The following is a 19,680-nucleotide window of genomic DNA, read 5'->3' on the forward strand; positions in this document are numbered from 1 at the left end:
ACCTGTAGCTGGACTTTACCTGACTTCCTAGTATAATACTAGACCTGTAGCTGGACTTTACCTGACCTCCTAGTATAATACTAGACCTGTAGCTGGACTTTACCTAACCTCCTAGTATAATACTACACCTGTAGCTGGACTTTACCTGACCTCCTAGTATAATACTACACCTGTAGCTGGACTTTACCTGACCTCCTAGTATAATACAACACCTGTAGCTGGACTTTACCTGACCTCCTAGTGTAATACTACACCTGTAGCTGGACTTTACCTAACCTCCTAGTATAATACAACACCCGTAGCTGGACTTTACCTGACCTCCTAGTATAATACTACACCTGTAGCTGGACTTTACCTGACTTCCTAGTATAATACAACACCTGTAGCTGGACTTTACCTGACCTCCTAGTGTAATACTACACCTGTAGCTGGACTTTACCTAACCTCCTAGTATAATACAACACCCGTAGCTGGACTTTACCTGACCTCCTAGTATAATACAACACCTGTAGCTGGACTTTACCTGACCTCCTAGTATAATACTACACCTGTAGCTGGACTTTACCTGACCTCCTAGTATAATACTAGACCTGTAGCTGGACTTTACCTGACCTCCTAGTGTAATACAACACCTGTAGCTGGACTTTACCTGACCTCCTAGTATAATACTACACCTGTAGCTGGACTTTACCTGACCTCCTAGTATAATACTACACCTGTAGCTGGACTTTACCTGACCTCCTAGTATAATACTACACCTGTAGCTGGAATTTACCTGACCTCCTAGTATAATACTAGACCTGTAGCTGGACTTTACCTGACCTCCTAGTATAATACTACACCTGTAGCTTGTAGAGACCCCAATAAAACCTGTTCACACAGACTGACAGTGCACCCTGTCCCAAGATACACACACACACACACACACACACACACACAGTCTCAGCCTGTTATGACACCCTACTCTGCCCTGCCCTGGCCCAGCCCATGTGTTAATAAGAGAGTGAGCTCATTCTGCCTAGTCAGCCAACACACAACAGCTGACTGCACTGTCCAGTCAAACCTGCCCACAGAAACACACAACTAACACCCAAATACATTCAGCAACTTTAATTCAAGGTAGACTCGGATGAACACGAAGGTTGCTCATAAAGTGATTGTTTATTTAGCTTGTTTGGTTTGTTGATCACATACACACACACTCAATTTAACCTGATGTAATATTTGCCACGCTAAACACTGAAAGTTACCCTTTTTCCACCTCTAATGCTCTAGCTAACCTGACGTTCTCCCTTCCACCCCCTGATCCTTCTGTTTCACCCCTTGCAAAGCTTGTCAAAAATAAATCCCATCTATAATTTAGCATCTGTAATTTATCATCCGATCCTCCTTTAAGCGGCCGTTCTAGAAGAGGCATTTTCACACCGGATCATCTCATCCACATGACTCACCCTCCATAACAGAGCTTTGATGTATTTATGCTGATTTTTGGGAGTGGTTTTTTGTTTGTTAAGGAGACTATAGCTGAATTTGCTTCTACCTGACTTTTTTCACACCTCAATCTTTACCTGGTGGCAAATCTCGCTCCGGGGTAAAAATAAGACCGTGTAAAAATATATATAATAATAATAATAATAATAAAAGACCTATAGAAACTGCAGCAGCGGGGGATAAAATGTGCTAGATTTTTATGTAGCTTTAATTGACCTTTTAACACACACACTGGAGCATGAGTGGCCACAAGAGACACATAGAGGATCTCCGTGTTGGCAGAGAGCTGATGGGTTGAAGGGACTGAATGGCAATGAAATGGACCATGCATGTAATAACCATGCATGTTTAGTGGGTTAGATGACACCCAAGGGACTGGGTAGTTGACACACACCATGGCACGCACACAAACACTCCCGTTTTGATTTGACTCCAGAGATTTTGCGTTTATGGGTTTGTCTATAATAAGGGTTTGCATGAGAGGTGGACACAGACTGTTGGTGTGAGTGTATGTGTGTTTGCTAGCTACTGTATGCGGTGAATAGAGCTGGTAGACCTCATGTATTTGCAGAACAGGATCAGGTGGGGAGTGGAAGCCTGTAGTGTCTTTCACTAAGCTGAGAAGGTAATATTAGATTACATTTAGGCAACCTTTCCTCTTGTTTTCTCCTTGATACTTAGTGATTCAAATGAGTGATTCTCCTCTTCATTTCTATTTATCAAGCCTCTTGCATCACGCCAAGCAAAGTGTGTGTATGCGTATATGCATTCCTGTGTGTGTGTGTGTGGGTGTGTGTTTCTATGTTACAGTTACCTTTATTTCTTTTTGTTTCTCAGATAACGTTTACCTAAGAAAAGGTAAGCAGCCCTATCAGTCTTCCTGACTAACTCGCCTGCCTGCCTGCTGGCTCTTCTCAGCAAAGAAAAGTCTAAATTGGATCCTTGGGGCGTCCAACTCCGTCACCCAATTGAAGTTGACATTTAAAGCGGTTGTTAGGGTTAGCTAGGGTTTTGGTTATGGTTAGATTTAGGGTAGGGACGTCCCAAGGATTCTGCATATCACTAACCTTCTCAGCATTGCATGTGTGCTTCCTTCTCCTCCTTCCTGTCAACTTACAGGAAGTTGCCTCAGAGTTTGTTTGACTCTTAAACCCCCCACCCTCTGTCTTTCTGCATGCCCCTCTGTATTTCCCCATTTCTGCACCTCCCCCCCACCTATTATTTTGGAGGGAAAGATGTCACTTCTATCTGTATTAGGGCGGTTCTTGAATTACAGTGGCATTTGGGCATGACATTTTGGTAACATCAAATATACCTTAGGTAAATTAGGATTTTATTTTTTTAATGGAGGCCACAAATTCTCAAATCTAAGGTCATCAATCCTTAAAAAATAATTTACTGTGATATGATTAATCATTTTACTCATGTTATTTCCCTTCATTTAAATGAACTAACACCAAGTGACACTTTGGATTTAGACACCCCAAAGTATTAATGGAATCCTCAAATGTATGACATTCTAACGGTGTGATATGCTGAAGTTTCTTTAATATAGACCTGTCCTCCGATAACAGTTTGCCACTGGAGAGAATGCTCATGGACACACATTATACTAGTAAAAAAATGTAATAATCTATTTTAATAGCCTTCCTTGTTTTTGTTGATCTATACACTATTCTAAATACTTTTGTTCATTATTCAAAATGAATAGGCTTATCTATCTAAATCGCCAAACCATGTCTCTACACATCACCAGTGGGACAAACACATTTGCTAGCCCCCAGTAGTTTCCCACAATGCATACAAATAGATGTTGCAGTATAAAATACCTACATACACACATTCTATGGTAGTCAGTCTCGCTGTTGTTTATAGGCTCTGTTTTAACTGGGGAGGAGAAGAGAGAGATGAGGGGGGCGGAGTTCAGAATACAACTTTAGAACATGTGTATCTGTCAGTGGTGTAAAGTACTTTAAGTATTTTTTTTTAGTATCTGTACTTTACTTTGCTATTAATTTTTTTGACAACTTTCTTATTACTACATTTCTAAAGAAAATTATGTAATTTTTATCGTCTGGTTTGCTTAATATAAGGCATATGAAATTATTTATACTTTTACTTAGTATATATTTTAGCAATTATATTTACTTTTGATACTGAAGTATATTTAAAACCAAATACTTTTATACTTTTACTCAAGTAGGATTTTACTGGGTGACTTTTACCTGAGTCATTTTCTATTAAGGTATCTTTACTTTTACTCATGCTGCTTATGCCAAATCCTGACTCTGCCATCAGCATGATGCAACAGGGACCTGGATTGCGTGCCCACTGAAGCTGCTTCTTGTTTTTAGCTGATAGGAGTGGAACCCGGTGTGGTCTGCTGCAATAGCCCATCCGCGACGAGACACCGACGAGTTGTGCATTCCATTCTGCACACCACTGTTGTACTACGCCGTTATTTGCCTGTTTGTGGCCTGCCTGTTAGCTTGCGCGATTCTTGCCGTTCTCCTTTGACCTCTCTCATCAGCGAGCTGATGCCCACAGGGACGGCCCCTGACTGGATGTTTTTGGTTTGTCGCACCATTCTCTGTAAACCTTAGACAAAGTCGTGCGTGAAAAGCCCAGGAGGCCGGACATTTCTGAGAGCCTAGAACCGGTGCCCTTTGCACAGACCACATACCACGCTCAGTCGCTTAGGTCACTAGTTATTCCCATTCTAACGTTCAATCGAACAGTAAATGGATGCCTGTCTGCCTGCTTTAGATAGCAAGTCACATCCACGTGACTAACTGTCTGTAGGAGCAAACCCTTTTTGTGAATGGGGTTGTGTACCTAAAAAGACTGGCCACTGAGTGTGTTTTCTTTAATAAATAACAGTTAAATAAAACATCAAAAGCATTATTTGTCATGTTAAATCATTTTAAAATGGTGCCAAAGTCAAGCGACAGCATTTACCACCACAATTCAAGAATGACCCATTTATTTATTTTTATCCTAGCAACGGTATTCTCAAGTTTAGGATGTGCATATCACCTTCCCGTTCCACAAGTGTGTATTACCAGAATTAAACTCTCTCAGACAATCTTCCACTAGACAGCAGGTGTCTCAGCCTAGAATCTTAGCTTGTCTAGACACTGCTGACACTGCCTGCTCGGCACATTCTACGACACATTCTCAAAATTCACAAGGATTCCTACTCCAGAATTACCAGTGAGTGTGTGCGCGCGGGGCTCTACATTTTATATTTTTAATTGGTAGCACTGGTGCACCTAACTTTAAAGTTAGAAGCACCACTCTTAAGTGTGCACACAGTGCCACAGATGCCACAGATGTCTCAAGTTTTGAGGGAGCGCGCAATTGACCTGCTGACTGCAGGAATGTCCACCAGAGCTGTTGCCAGAGAATATAATGTTAATTTCTCTACTATAAGCTGACTCCAACGTCTTTTTAGAGAAACGTCCAACCGGTCTCACAACCGCAGACCACGTGTAACCATGCCAGCCTAGGACCTCCCCATCCGGCTTCTTCACCTGTGGTATCGTCTGAGACCAGCCACCCAGGCAGCTGATGAAACTGTGGGTTTGCACAACCAAAGAATTTCTGCACAAACTGTCAAACTGTCTCAGGGGAGCTAATCTAAATGCTCGTCATCCTCACCGGAGTCTTGACCTGACTGCAGTTTGGTGTCGTAATCTACTTCAGTCGGTAAATGCTCACCTTCGATGGCCACTGGTTTCAGCTGGGTGAGTGGTTTGTTGACGTCAACGTTGTGAACAGAGTGGTCCATGGTGGCGGTAGGGTCATGGTATGGGAAGGCATAAGCTACAGACATTTTGATGGCATTATGGCAATTTGAATGCACAGCAATACCGTGACGGGATGCTGAGGCCCATTGTCGTGCCATTCATCCGCCGCCATCACCTCATGTTTCAGCATGATCATGCACGGCCCCATGTCGCAAGGATCTGTACACAATTCCTGGAAGCTAAAAATGTCCCAGTTCTTCCATGCATACTCAACAGACATGTCACCCATTGAGCATGTTTGGGATGCTCTCGATCAACGCGTACGACAGCATGTTTCAGTTACCGACAATATCCAGCAACTTCTGTCATTGAAGAGGAGTGGGACAACATTCCTGATCAACTCTATGCAAAAGAGATGTTTTGCGCTGCATGAGGCAAATGTTGGTGAAACCAGATACTGACTGGTTTTCTGATCCACGCTCCTACCTTTTATTTTAAAAGGTATCTGTGACCAATGTGAAATCCATAGATTATGGCCTAATGAATTTATTTCAATTGACTGATTTCCTTATATGAATTGTAACTCAGTAAAATATTTGAAATTGTTGCATTTTGCGTTTCTATTTTTGTTCAGTGTAGATTAAAACGCTTTGGGGAACTGCTGGAAACATAGAAACAGAATAGATTATTGTAATTGTATGGTTGGTGTTTGGCATGACAACACATTAGGTAGGATTTATGATAGGGTAGGAACCAAAGTGCTGGTCAGTGTTTCCCAAGGGACCCTAATAGCATTTGAATAGATGCATAGTTATATTTAGACACAGATTTTAGAATAGGCTATCTGATTCAGAACATGCCCTTGAACAAAACATGCTGATCAACATGCTGATCTATACCAACACTGGTAGCAACCTGTATTAAAGCTAATGTTTGCATTTTAAGTAAAGGTAGCATTAGTGATGAGTTTCCTTCAGACTAACTGGCGTTTTCAAGGAGCAAGATTCACAAACTATTATTATAATAGAGAAAATAATCGAGAAAATTCGTGTGGAAAGCGGCATCGTTGTTGTTTTGGAACAATCTGTTGAGTGACATGCTGAGAGAAGCAGTCACGGTGTGGAGAAACTGTCTGTGTGCTGCCTCCCTGTTGAGTGACGGGGTGGGGTTTCAGCTTGTCTTGTTTCAAGTCTAATTTTATTTGTCACACGCGCCGAACACAACGGTGAAATGCTTACTTACAAGCCCTTAACCAGCGATGCCGTTTTAAGAGAAATAAGTGAAATAATTAAGGAGCAGCAGTAAACAGTAATGAGGCCATCTACAGGGGGTAGCGGTACAGAGTCAGTGTGTGGGGGCACCGGTTAGTCCAGGTAATCGAGGTAATATGTACATGTAGGTAGAGGTAAAGTGACTATGCATAGATAATAAACAGAGATCAGTATTGCAGCGAAAGAATGTGAAGGGTAACAACATTTCAAGTTTCCCATAGCAAAATATTTGTGTGTGTGTGTGTTTGCGTTCCTGTGTGGGTGTGTGTCAGGAGCTTCGAAGGTATCACAAGTTTAGTCATGTGATAACAGCGCTGCTCTCAGAACCCCACAGAGGTCATTTGCATAATGCATTCACCAGACTCACAACTTCCTGCCAGGACCTGCTAGAGAGGAGGCGCTGAGATGAGGCTCAGGCCTACTTGACAGCTGTGTGTGTGTGTGAACACTCTTGACCTGCGTCTGTCCTTAATAGTGCATGAATGAATCCTTAGTTGGCAGGAAGGACTACACACGCATCAACCTGGTCAAAGACAAGCCAACTAACACAAGGCACTCAGAAAGAGCAGGCCAGGACTGATTTGATACCCAAATGACCCATCCTCCCCATCTCCACCACCTGATTTGCAACCGCTTTGTATTTACTTGGTGTGTAGTGTGGTGTGGATGGGTGTAGTCCCATCTCCCAATCTCATTTGCTTTTGTCCATTTTCATAATGATTATATAACTAGTGCTGGATGTGTTTAGTGTGGGCCAGTCTTGTTCTCTACCTAGCCCAGGTGATATTAGGTTTAGCCATGCATGTCATTATAGCCATTTACAAACGCCCCACCCCACCTACACACACTCTTAACCCCTTATGTCCCGGGGCAGTAAACGTGGCTTTACATTAACGGTTAACATCACTAGCTAGGGCGTCTCCCACGTCATAAAAAAACCCCGCCTACACATGATTTAGCCTACCACAGCAGAGAGGTGTCTGTCTATCCTGTTGGCTGTCATTCAGTGACTATTGAGCTACAGGTCTGACTATAAATAACATTCACCTGTATCTCTGTTGTTGATTTTTGTCTTTCTACTTTGAGTATTTTGGCATTTTTCTAAAAGGTAGTTTGTTGTCGCCAACCCACCTGGTGAAACAATGGAGTACTTATGTACTAGTAGTAGATCATTAGATTGTTACTGGTAGATATTAAAGCCTGATCTATGGTCTGTGGTTATACTATTAATTCAGTCTTACAGAACCCCCAGAAGACTTGGTAGATAGACATTGCATCTCAGTGTGGTTTACCATGCCACTGTAATACTAATGACTAGATAAGCACTTTGTGAGACTGAGAATAAATCGTCTAATTTGGTCCCATTAGCCCTGATTAGAATCTGCTGTACTGCTGTGATCACAGATGAAAACATCCCTCCCTGCCATGATACAGGCCAGACTTGTTCTTTTAATAATGGCTTTGATTCTCTTAAATACGCTTTTGAATTGGCCTTCCCTGTCTGTTTACACAATGGCTTGTTGTTGGATATGCAAATCAGATGTTTTTTTTTTTTTGTATGTTGGATATTTGTTTGGATGTCTACCAGTATAGCAAAAGAGAGGAGAGGATTGGGGGAGGGGAGAAGACGAAATATAGAAAAGGGGAGAGGGGGTTCTCTCTTCAAAGTAAATTATGCAGTTATTGTTTTGTGGAAGTCAGGATTTGCCTCCGTGTCTATCGCCTGGAGGATGGGCAAGAAAAAGGAAGCAAATAATGATCATTTACATGCAAACTAGTACTGTAACTACACTCTGGACCGGAGGGAGCCGAGGAGGTAGAACAGAAAGAGGGAGGGGGAGGGGCAGAAGTTCAGATGCCGAAGCAGCAGCCTGCATTCTGCTCTGTGGCCTATTCTAAATGGCTTGATGACTAATCTAGAAGGATCTGTAAAAATAGTTGATCTATTTCTGCACACCGGAGATCAACAGGAGCACTGTGAGTGTGTGTGTGTGGAAAAAACACTATTATTAACCAGGGGTGGTGTGGAGAGATGCACTGGGGCAGAGGGACATTATTTGCAACCGTATTTGCACCATGTATGGAAAAAAGGATCGGCCATGTGTCGAGACAGAGTGATTTTGTTTTTAGGAAAATTAATTGACTGTTTCTCTAAATCGGACTCATCTGGCTTCAGAATAATATACTAATGAGAGAATATAAAATGAGGCGAAAATACCTCTGTTCTCTCCCATAGGAATGAATGATTCGATTTGTTTTCTAAGTGTGGCGTGGCTTAATGACAGGTAGCGGTGTACTCCTCCATGATCTAGGCTACTGGCCACTAGTCGTTCTACTGTGACTCATGTCACCATGCCCCATTGAGTCAGATATTCTCAGAATCGTTGCGTCCAATTGGTGACTGTAAACCTAGAGCATTAGATGTAGAGGTCTTTGGAGAGGGGTGGATAACTCATCACTTAAAAATAGATTACTCTATTTGTGTGTATGATTTAGTAGGACCACAGAGTTTGTAAACCACAGAGCCTCTAAACATCGCGAGACTTCCGGACAACAATTTTCGAAACCGACCAGGCCGGTTTTTGGGGCTTGAGAAGTCAATGAGTGAAGTGAAAAATGATGTGTCAAACACGAGGCCTGCGTAATGACTTGGGTTGTCAATTCATGTTGGCCCACTTCCATACCGCCCGCGATGCGCCTCACTACAAGTCACAGCATGCACTGCCAACATCATTGGGAGTTTTTTTTTCAATATGGCCATTGCGCTGATTTGAGTTTGACACCCCTGCCTTAAGTGTTAATTTTCTTGAAATCTAAAAGCACAACCTCGATTCGAGCCAATGTCTTCAGTAGTTTAACATGTTATTACTCCAACCTCGTGAAAGTGACAAACTGAAACGTTTTAATTTGAGTCAAATACAACTTTATATCGAAGAAGTGCCTTTGATTTGAAGGCCAACACATACGCAGTCCGGTGTGAGACGACCGTTAAACCCGACGAAGTGTTTCTACGCGTGAGTTTAGCTAGCTAATGTCGCCATGACATCGCCTACAAGTGTGTTTCGGGGGTTTCTATTGGAGTAGCAGTTTCTGCCCATCTTCATACTGTGCTGGCCAAAGTATGCCTGTGGGAAGCCACTAGTCAGCGTGGAGTCAAAGTAAAATCAAGACCCACGATGCACCATGAATTAAACATCACTACTGTTGCACTGTGGGAAACAGAAAGTGGAGTAAACAAACATGTCCTATGCAAATGAGTGGGAGCCAACCATTTAAATGGCTCTGGAGAGGGTGATGCGTGTGTGTGTGTGTGTGTGTGTGTGTGTGTGTGTTTGTGTGTGTGTGTGTGTGTGTGTGTGTGTTCGTTCATGCCTGCCTTTTTCTACCATGCTCCCATTGTATCTCTCAACACCTGTTTATGTGGACTGCTCTGTACTGTGGTGCCGTATCTAACTGTTTTACGCTGTTGTTCATTGCTTAGCCTGGTGCTAATATATGTAAGTGCATTGTCATGTATAATTTTGCTAGCACAGCACAGTATGTTTGACCGTCTCTCTCTCTCCCTCTGTTCTCTCTCGTAGCCATCAAGGAGAAGTACAGTGACTGGACAGATTTTCTCATCCAGGACTTGACTGGCTCACGGACCGCACCAGCAAACCTACTGGAAGGGGTGAGTACTGTCTCGGTGGGAGTGTGACAGGGAGAACGAGACGGAGAGAACGAGGGAGAGAGATAATGAGACTGTGTATGCGTAGGTGACACCCGTGTATTAACCATCAACACATTTAGAGCTTTAGCTGATCTGTTGAGCTCTGTATGTCAAGCTGAAGTTTCACCCCAGATAATACCAGTTCCCTCTCAAAGAGGGGATATCACACATGAAGTGCAGTCAAAGAATTCATACCCCTTGACTTATTCCATATTGTGTTCTCTTTACAGCCTGAATTCAAAATGGATTACATTTATTTTTGTTCTCAACCATCTACACACACTACCCCCACAATGACTAGGGGAAAATAGGATTTCAGAAATGTTAGCAAATGTATGGAAAATTAAATACAGAAATATCTCATTCGCATAATTATTCACAAGTCAATACATGTTAGAATCACCTTTGGCAGTGATTTACAGCTGTGAGCCTTTCTGGGTAAGTCTCTAAGCGCTTTACACACCTGGATTTGACAAATGTTGCACATTATTCTTTTAAAAATTCTTCAAGCTCTGTCAAGTTGGTTGTTGATCATTGCTAGACAGCCACTTTCAAGTCTTGCCTTAGATTTTCAAGACGATTTTAAGACAAAACTGTAACTAGGCAACTCAGGAACATTCAATGTCGTCTTGGTAAGAAACTCCAATGTATATTTGGCCTTGTGTTTTAGGTTATTGTCCTGCTGAAAGGTGAATTTGTCTCCCAGTTTCTGTTGGAAAGCAGACTGAACCAGGTTTTCCTCTAGGATTTTGCCTGTGCTTAGCTCTATTCCTTTTATATTTTAAGATATTCTTTGAAGAGGTAGGGTTTCAGGTGCTTTCGGAAGATGGGCAGGGACTTTCAGTTTCAGCTGTCCTAACTTTAGGGGGATGCTGGCTCTGGAAGAACTTGGTCTGGATTGAGCGGGAGCTGCCCTCCCGTAGGGGTGGGAGGGCCAAGAGACCAGAGGTGGCAGAAAGGAGTGCTCGGGTTGGGGTGTGTAGGGTTTGAGCATAGCCTGACGGTAGGGAGGGTTAGTTCCTCTTGCTGCTCCGTAGGTAAGCACCATGGTCTTGAAGTCGATGCTAGCTTTGACCTGAAGCCAATGGAGTGTGCGAAGGAGCGGGATGACATGGGAGAGTTTGGGGAGATGCAGGAGTCCAGACGGGAGATGAGAAGTGCCTAGATTAGGACCTGCGCAGCTTCCTGCGTGTGTTAGGGTCATACTTTACGGATATTGTAGAGCATGTACCTGCAGGATGAAGTCATTGCTTTGATGTTTGCAGAGAACGACAGGGTGTTGTCCAGGGTCACGCCAAGGTTCTTTGTACTCTGGGAGGGCGACACTGGAGTTGTGAATTTTGATGGAGAGGTCTTTCAGCCGGCAGGCCTTCCCCAGTAGGAAGAGCAGCTCCATCTTGTTGAGCTTGAGGTGGTGAGCCGACATCCAAGCTAAGATATCTGCCAGGCACGCAGAGATGCATGTTGCCACCTGGGTGTCAGAAGGGGGGGGGGGGGGGGGGGGGGGGGGGGGGGGAAGTAGTTGAGTGTCATCCGCATAGCAATGATAAGAGAGACCATGTGAGGATATGACAGAGACCAGTGGCTTGGTGTATAGAGAGAAGAGGAGAGGGTCAAGAACTGAGCCCTGGGGGACACCATCCATTTTAAATTCCGGCTACAACACAACAAAATGTGGAAAAAGTCAAGGGGTGTGAATACTTTCTGAAGGCACTGTACACACAGATTTGAATACTTTCCATCAATTCTGTCTTCTCCTCTCCCTCTTCTCATCCTTCTCTCTAGCCTCTGAGGGGGAAGAACACAGTGGATCTGATTGTGGAGGGTTCGGTGATTGAGGTACGGGACCTCACTGACCCCTCACTCTACTGGGCTGCCCGCGTCGCCCAGAACATTGGTGGGAGGCTCCGCCTGCGCCATGTGGGTCTCCAAGACGATGCCCACGACACCTGGCTGTTCTACCTCGACGTGAGGCTCCGCCCACTAGGCTGGGCTCAGGAGAACCGTCTGTCACTGGAGCCCCCAGCAGGTAAGGGTGAGGGGTCATAGCTGCATGGAGGTATGGGCTCTGGGTCACATTCAGCTGTAATAGTGGTATTTTAAATGCTGGGCTGAAACAAAAACCTGCAACTTTCCAGGACTCTTCAACTCTATTGGATTTCCGGATTATTAAGGGTTGGTTATGAATCATATGAGAGCCATAGATTAGGATCAAATGGTAACTTTGATGTCGTGAGGATCAATGTTACACCCACACATAATCATCTATCGTGTGTCAACGTTTTTATGACTGTTTTACACCGTTCAGAGCAGCTGGGAGTTTCCCTTCTCTCTGTTCAATATCATAAACCACCGTCTCTCGGTCTGTCTCTCGGTCTGTCTCTGTGTCTCTCTCTCTCTGTGTCTCTCTCTCTGTGTCTCTCTCTCTCTGTGTCTCTCTCTCTATCTCTCTGGCTCTCTCTCTCTCTCTGTGTCTCTCTTTCTCTGTGTCTGTCTGTCTCTCTCTGTGTCTCTCTTTCTCTGTGTCTGTCTGTCTCTCGGTCTTTCTCTGTGTCTCTCTCTCTCTCTGTGTCTCTCTCTCTATCTCTCTCTGTCTCTCTCTCTCTCTCTCTCTCTCTCTGTGTCTCTCTTTCTCTGTGTCTGTTTGTCTCTGTGTCTGTCTGTCTCTCTCTGTGTCTCTGAATGACTCAACATGTTGGCCTCTGTTCATATTCGAGATCTTTCAGTTTCAACTTCTACAGAACTGATGACTTTGTCAAAAAACGCCTTTCCACAGAACACGCAATATCCCAATCATAGCAACACACTCACACTTGTAATGGCACGCAAACATGTTCCTTCAGACATACATATACCGTTCCGACTGTTTGAACATAAAATGGAACCAAACTTTAGATATCTCCTCTCCAAATGATCGATAGAAATCCAAATGAGTGTATCCAGTCTCAGCTGTAGCTCTAGTTAAGCCAGTTTGTCAAGAGTGGGAGGGGGAGGGTCATCTGGTTGTAAGACGTATTCCTTTAAATGGCATCTGATTAAAAAAACAAAAAGACATTTGGGAAACACTGGGAGAGGTTTTCTTAAAGGGATAGTGTGAGATGTTGGCAATGAAGCCCTTTCTACTAACCCAGAGTCAGATGAACCCATGGACACCATTTGTATGTCTGCATGTAGTTTAAAGGAAGTTAAAGGTAGTTTTGTGAGCCATTGCTGAATATATCCCTTTAAATAAACAGTTGGGAGAGATTTGTAAGGTCTTTTAATTTGATGCTGAGTTTCAGAGTCACATTCTGACTGTCATCTCTCTCCCGTCTCAGAGTTGCGTGGCCTGAAGAGCGCCCTCGAGTGGCAGGAGGCCCTGGAGGCGGCGCGGAGCGAGGCCCAGAAGCACCCACTGCCCCTGGAGGTGTTTAAGGTGAGGGTCAACCACACAGGAAGTAGCCCTGTGACACAGGAAGTGCTTCTACACACAACCAACTTCATGTGTACTCTTGTGCAGGTTCGTTAGTTCCCGTGACCATTCTTACTGCGTGTGCTATCAGGCCATGTGGGGCGGCTGGTTTAACAGTTACACTAATCAAATACTCACTTAATCAATGTAGTCAAACCCCTGAGTTCCAATCAGTCATTTAACAGACAATATCATGTTGTTATCAGATTCCACTCAACCCAGTCAAAACTCTTCTCTGTCCTGGCTCCACAATGGCCGAACAAGCTTCCCCCTAATGTCAGGACAGCGGAGTCACTGCCCAAAAAAAATCACACAAAGAAAAAGTCTGATACTTTAAAGAGTATCATAAATAAATCCCATGGTAAACAAAAGCACTGACTACTCTGTTGAGGGAAAATGTACTTGCTACGACTGTGTTGTCCCACCGAGCTATCTTAAGATGAATGCACCAACTGTAAGTCACTCTGGATAAGAGCGTCTGCTAAATTACTCAAATGTCACTGTAAAATGTTTATGCAACGTGGCTCAGACACCTCTCCTCCTATCTGTGTGTGTGTGGGTGTGTTTTATTGTGTGGTTGTTTATTGTGTGGGTGGTTTATGGTGTGTGTGTGTGTGTGGTGATAAGCTGCTGCCTTTCCCACGCCCCTCTTAAGTCTGGGTGTGTACCTGTCGTACAGACGACAGTGATCTGACTGGACCTGTCTGATGGCCTCGGTGGCAGTGGGTTTCAAAGGGCCACGCTAGCTAGCTCTATTTGTCTCTATAGGTCAAACACACCTGTCACAGACAATTAGTCAGACTCACATAGGTATTATTTGTTCTAACTCCGAGCATATTTGGGCGGTTGAGCAGACGAGTCAGTAATATCAAAGTAATAACATTTTAATTGTATAGCCTAGTCCCACTGCTTAGTGTTTGTTAACAAAGCCTGTTTGCAGTGACCGTTAAAAGACGTGTGTGTTTTCCTCGGTGACCCGGTGGTTTCAGGACCATGCAGACCTGACCAAACACTCCTTCAGGACGGGGATGAAGCTGGAGATGGTGTCGCCGTCGGAACCGTTCCACATCTGCCCTGTATCTGTCACACAGGTGGGCCTACCTGACCAACTCTATCAAACAGTATCACACCCCACCAAACAGTATCACACCCCACCAAACAGTATCACACCCCACCAAACAGTATCACACCCCACCAAACAGTATCACACCCCACCAAACAGTATCAAACCCCACCTATCACACCCCACCAAACAGTATCACACCCCACCAAACAGTATCACACCCCACCAAACAGTATCACACCCCACCAAACAGCATCACACCCCACCAAACAGCATCACACCCCACCAAACAGTATCACACCCCACCAAACAGTATCACACCCCACCAAACAGTATCACACCCCACCAAACAGTATCACACCCCACCAAACAGTATCACACCCCACCAAACAGTATCACACCCCACCAAACAGTATCAAACCCCACCTATCACACCCCACCAAACAGTATCACACCCCACCAAACAGTATCACACCCCACCAAACAGCATCACACCCCACCAAACAGCATCACACCCCACCAAACAGTATCACACCCCACCAAACAGTATCACACCCCACCAAACAGTATCACACCCCACCAAACAGTATCACACCCCACCAAACAGTATCAAACCCCACCTATCACACCCCACCAAACAGTATCACACCCCACCAAACAGTATCACACCCCACCAAACAGTATCACACCCCACCAAACAGCATCACACCCCACCAAACAGCATCACACCCCACCAAACAGTATCACACCCCACCAAACAGTATCACACCCCACCAAACAGTATCACACCCCACCAAACAGTATCACACCCCACCAAACAGTATCACACCCCACCAAACAGTATCACACCCCACCAAACAGTATCACACCCCACCAAACAGTATCACACCCCACCAAACAGTATCACACCCCACCAAACAGTATCAAACCCCACCTATCACACCCCACCAAACAGTATCACACCCCACCAAACAGTATCACACCCCACCAAACAGTATCACACCCCACCAAACAGTATCACACCCCACCAAACAGCATCACACCCCACCAAACAGTATCACACCCCACCAAACAGCATCACACCCCACCAAACAGTATCACACCCCACCAAACAGTATCACACCCCACCAAACAGTATCACACCCCACCAAACAGTATCACACCCCACCAAACAGTATCACACCCCACCAAACAGTATCACACCCCACCAAACAGTATCACACCCCACCAAACAGTATCACACCCCACCAAACAGTATCACACCCCACCAAACAGTATCACACCCCACCAAACAGTATCACACCCCACCAAACAGTATCACACCCCACCAAACAGTATCACACCCCACCAAACAGTATCAAACCCCACCAAACAGTATCACACCCCACCAAACAGTATCACACCCCACCAAACAGTATCACACCCCACCAAACAGTATCACACCCCACCAAACAGTATCAAACCCCACCAAACAGTATCACACCCCACCAAACAGTATCAAACCCCACCAAACAGTATCACACCCCACCAAACAGTATCAAACCCCACCAAACAGTATCACACCCCACCAAACGGTATCAAACCCCACCAAACAGTATCACACCCCACCAAACAGTATCAAACCCCACCAAACAGTATCACACCCCACCAAACAGTATCAAACCCCACCAAACAGTATCACACCCCACCAAACAGTATCAAACCCCACCTATCACACCCCACCAAACAGTATCAAACCCCACCAAACAGTATCACACCCCACCAAACAGTATCAAACCCCACCTATCACACCCCACCAAACAGTATCACACCCCACCAAACAGTATCAAACCCCACCAAACAGTATCACACCCCACCAAACAGTATCAAACCCCACCAAACAGTATCACACCCCACCAAACAGTATCAAACCCCACCAAACAGTATCACACCCCACCAAACAGTATCAAACCCCACCAAACAGTATCACACCCCACCAAACAGTATCAAACCCCACCAAACAGTATCACACCCCACCAAACAGTATCAAACCCCACCAAACAGTATCACACCCCACCAAACAGTATCAAACCCCACCAAACAGTATCACACCCCACCAAACAGTATCAAACCCCACCAAACAGTATCACACCCCACCAAACAGTATCAAACCCCACCAAACAGTATCAAACCCCACCAAACAGTATCAAACCCCACCAAACAGTATCACACCCCACCAAACAGTATCAAACCCCACCAAACAGTATCAAACCCCACCAAACAGTATCACACCCCACCTATCACACCCCACCAAACAGTATCACACCCCACCAAACAGTATCACACCCCACCAAACAGTATCACACCCCACCAAACAGCATCACACCCCACCAAACAGTATCACACCCCACCAAACAGTATCAAACCCCACCAAACAGTATCACACCCCACCAAACAGTATCAAATCTAGTCATACCCTTAAAAGTGTTTCAATGTGTTAATGCAGCCATGGTAATAATGGCTCTCTGTAGGTCTACAATGAGCACTACTTCCAGGTCACAGTGGATGACCTCACTCCAGAGGCCACACCCCTGTCCCTGGTGTGCCATTCTGAGTCGCCGGGCATCCTCCCCGTCCAGTGGTGTCTGAAGAACGGGATTGGTCTAGAGCGGCCTAGGGGCTACCTGAGCCAGGACTTTGATTGGGCGGACTACCTGAAACAGAGCGGGACTGAGACCGCCCCGGACGCATGCTTCCCCGACGTAAGATACTTTTGCTTCCTTCTCTCTCCATCCCTCCCCTCTTCCCTCTCTCCATGCATCTTCTCCTCACTGTCCTCATCCTTCTCTCTCCATCCCTCTCCTCCCCTTTCTCTTCCTCCCTCTTGTCGTCCCTGTGCCCACCCCCCTTAAAGCTGCATTATGTCACTTTTTGGACGACCCGACCAAATTCACATAGAAATGTCAGTCATAGATCTGTCATTATCATTGAAAGCAAGTCTAAGAAGCCCTGGGTCTGTTCTATGTGCACTGGTGTTCACAGATTTTGTTTTTTTATACCAGATTCAAACAGCTGAAAAGACTATATTTTGGGTTATGGAAATTATATTTCACAACGGTTTAGATGGTACAATGATTCTCTACACAATGACTGCTTGTTTTGTCACAAAATGAAATTAGGTGAACTATTAGAATTTTAGCAGCTAGGAAATGGTTGAGCGATTTCTGCATATTGCACCTTTTTAAATGAATGCTTATACAGACAATGTGTGTGGCTTAAGTCTTGTCAGAAGGATCCATTGTTATGTCTACCCTTTATCCCATTGGCTGTCTGTCTGTGTGTGTAGGCGTGGCAGAGCCGAGGCTTCGCTAAAGACATGTGGCTGGAGGCCGTTAACCCTGTCAGGCCCGCCGAGGTGTGTGTGGCTCAGATCACACAGGTCAGGGGTCGCCTGCTGTGGCTCAGACTGGAAGGTGAGATGTGTGTGTGTGTGTGTGTGTGTGTGTGTGTGTGTGTGTGTGTGTGGACAGCTGTCTTACCCCATGCTCTTTTGTCCCTCTCCAGGCCTGCCGAAGTCCGTCCCTGAATGTATTGTGGATGTGGAGTCCATGGACATCTTTCCTGTAGGATGGTGTGAGACCAATGCTTACCTCTTGACTCCACCACTGAAGCCTGTCTGTAAGTATCCCCGCATCTCTCTCTCACACGCGCACACACGAGCACACAGTGCAAACCCTATTATTTTGTGTTGATTGCAGGCCAGCAGCAGAAGAAGATAGCCGTCGTCCAGCCAGAGAAGCAGTAAGTTCGCTGATGCTCCAAAACTACAGAGACCCACTCCAATTTAAAACCCTCTCTGTTCCATTCCCTTCTTGAAAAGCCCCATCCAGCACTTTAACAGTTCCATCACACAGATTGCTATTCCACTCTAAAAACAAATCAATGCATTGCCAAGCCATTTCAGCAGCCACAGAAATGCATGGCCTATACTTTACAATACAACCTCCTAGATGGAGAACACACTCAAGTAGATACCCTTAAAAAGCCTCGAGGCCCCTCTCTCTCAGACCATAGCCCCCCCGCCCCCCCGAAACAGTAGCTAGCTGTTCACTTGGAAATGGCCTTTTATTTTTTTCAGAGGACAGATTTATTATATTGACAAATGACATGTTTCAGTCGCGCCTGGGAAACGCAGCTCTGAAGGATCAGGGTAGTGGTCGTTCAGAGACGACATATGAGGCTTTCAGTAACACTTTGTCAACCTCTCTCATCTAACCTCTTTTACCATATCTCTCACCCAAGGGACTCCTTCATCAATAATCCCTCATTCCATTGTTGTTCAGTTGTGTTGAGGGAAGGACATGTATCACACTAAGCTAAATCTGACTGGGTCTTAAATAGCTGTATCGTTGATTGGATGGCTTGGCTGTTCACTTGATTGATTGATTGGTTCATGGATTGATTGATATTCCGTCTGTAGGTTGGCTCCGCCACAACCCGTGGAGACAATCCCTCTCAACCTCTGTGAGCCCATTGCCATGGATACAGGTAAACACGATTCATAATTCAAATACAGTTGAAGTCGGAAGTTTACATACACTTAGGTTGGAGTCATTAAAACAAGAAACACACATTTCTTGTTAAGAAACTATAGTTTTGGCAAGTCGGTTAGGACATCTACTTTGTGCATGACACAAGTACTTGTTTACAGACAGATTATTTCACTTATAATTCACTGTATCACAATTCCAGTGGGTCAGAAGTTTACATACACTAAATTGACTGTGCCTTTAAACAGCTTGGAACATTCCAGAAAATGATGTCATGGCTTTAGAAGCTTCTGATAGGCTAATTGACATAATTTGAGTCATTTGGAGGTGTACCTGTGGATGTATTTCAAGGCCTACCTTCAAACTCAGTGCCTCTTTGCTTGACATCAAAATAAATCAGCCAACACCTCAGGAAAA

The 19,680-nt window shown here is 44.8% G+C and overlaps 1 protein-coding gene across 4 annotated transcripts in view; it reads left to right on the forward strand.

Moving 5' to 3' along the window:
* sfmbt2 (Scm like with four mbt domains 2) overlaps window positions 1-19,680 on the forward strand; it is a 45,690-nt gene that overhangs the window by 14,604 nt on the left and 11,406 nt on the right. For 2 of the 4 annotated variants that reach the window (XM_021577308.2, XM_021577311.2), the window contains exons 5-14: window positions 2,329-2,349; window positions 10,093-10,181; window positions 12,006-12,249; window positions 13,538-13,635; window positions 14,661-14,762; window positions 17,245-17,475; window positions 18,060-18,186; window positions 18,278-18,391; window positions 18,472-18,514; window positions 19,194-19,261. In XM_021577308.2, coding sequence (XP_021432983.2) covers window positions 2,329-2,349; window positions 10,093-10,181; window positions 12,006-12,249; window positions 13,538-13,635; window positions 14,661-14,762; window positions 17,245-17,475; window positions 18,060-18,186; window positions 18,278-18,391; window positions 18,472-18,514; window positions 19,194-19,261 — 1,137 coding nt within the window. The remainder of the gene's footprint in view (window positions 1-2,328; window positions 2,350-10,092; window positions 10,182-12,005; window positions 12,250-13,537; window positions 13,636-14,660; window positions 14,763-17,244; window positions 17,476-18,059; window positions 18,187-18,277; window positions 18,392-18,471; window positions 18,515-19,193; window positions 19,262-19,680) is intronic. The other 2 variants (XM_021577309.2, XM_021577312.2) reach the window with 1 other exon arrangement.

The sequence above is a fragment of the Oncorhynchus mykiss genome, chromosome 21, assembly GCF_013265735.2.
Source record: "Oncorhynchus mykiss isolate Arlee chromosome 21, USDA_OmykA_1.1, whole genome shotgun sequence".
NCBI classification, from domain to species: domain Eukaryota; kingdom Metazoa; phylum Chordata; class Actinopteri; order Salmoniformes; family Salmonidae; genus Oncorhynchus; species Oncorhynchus mykiss.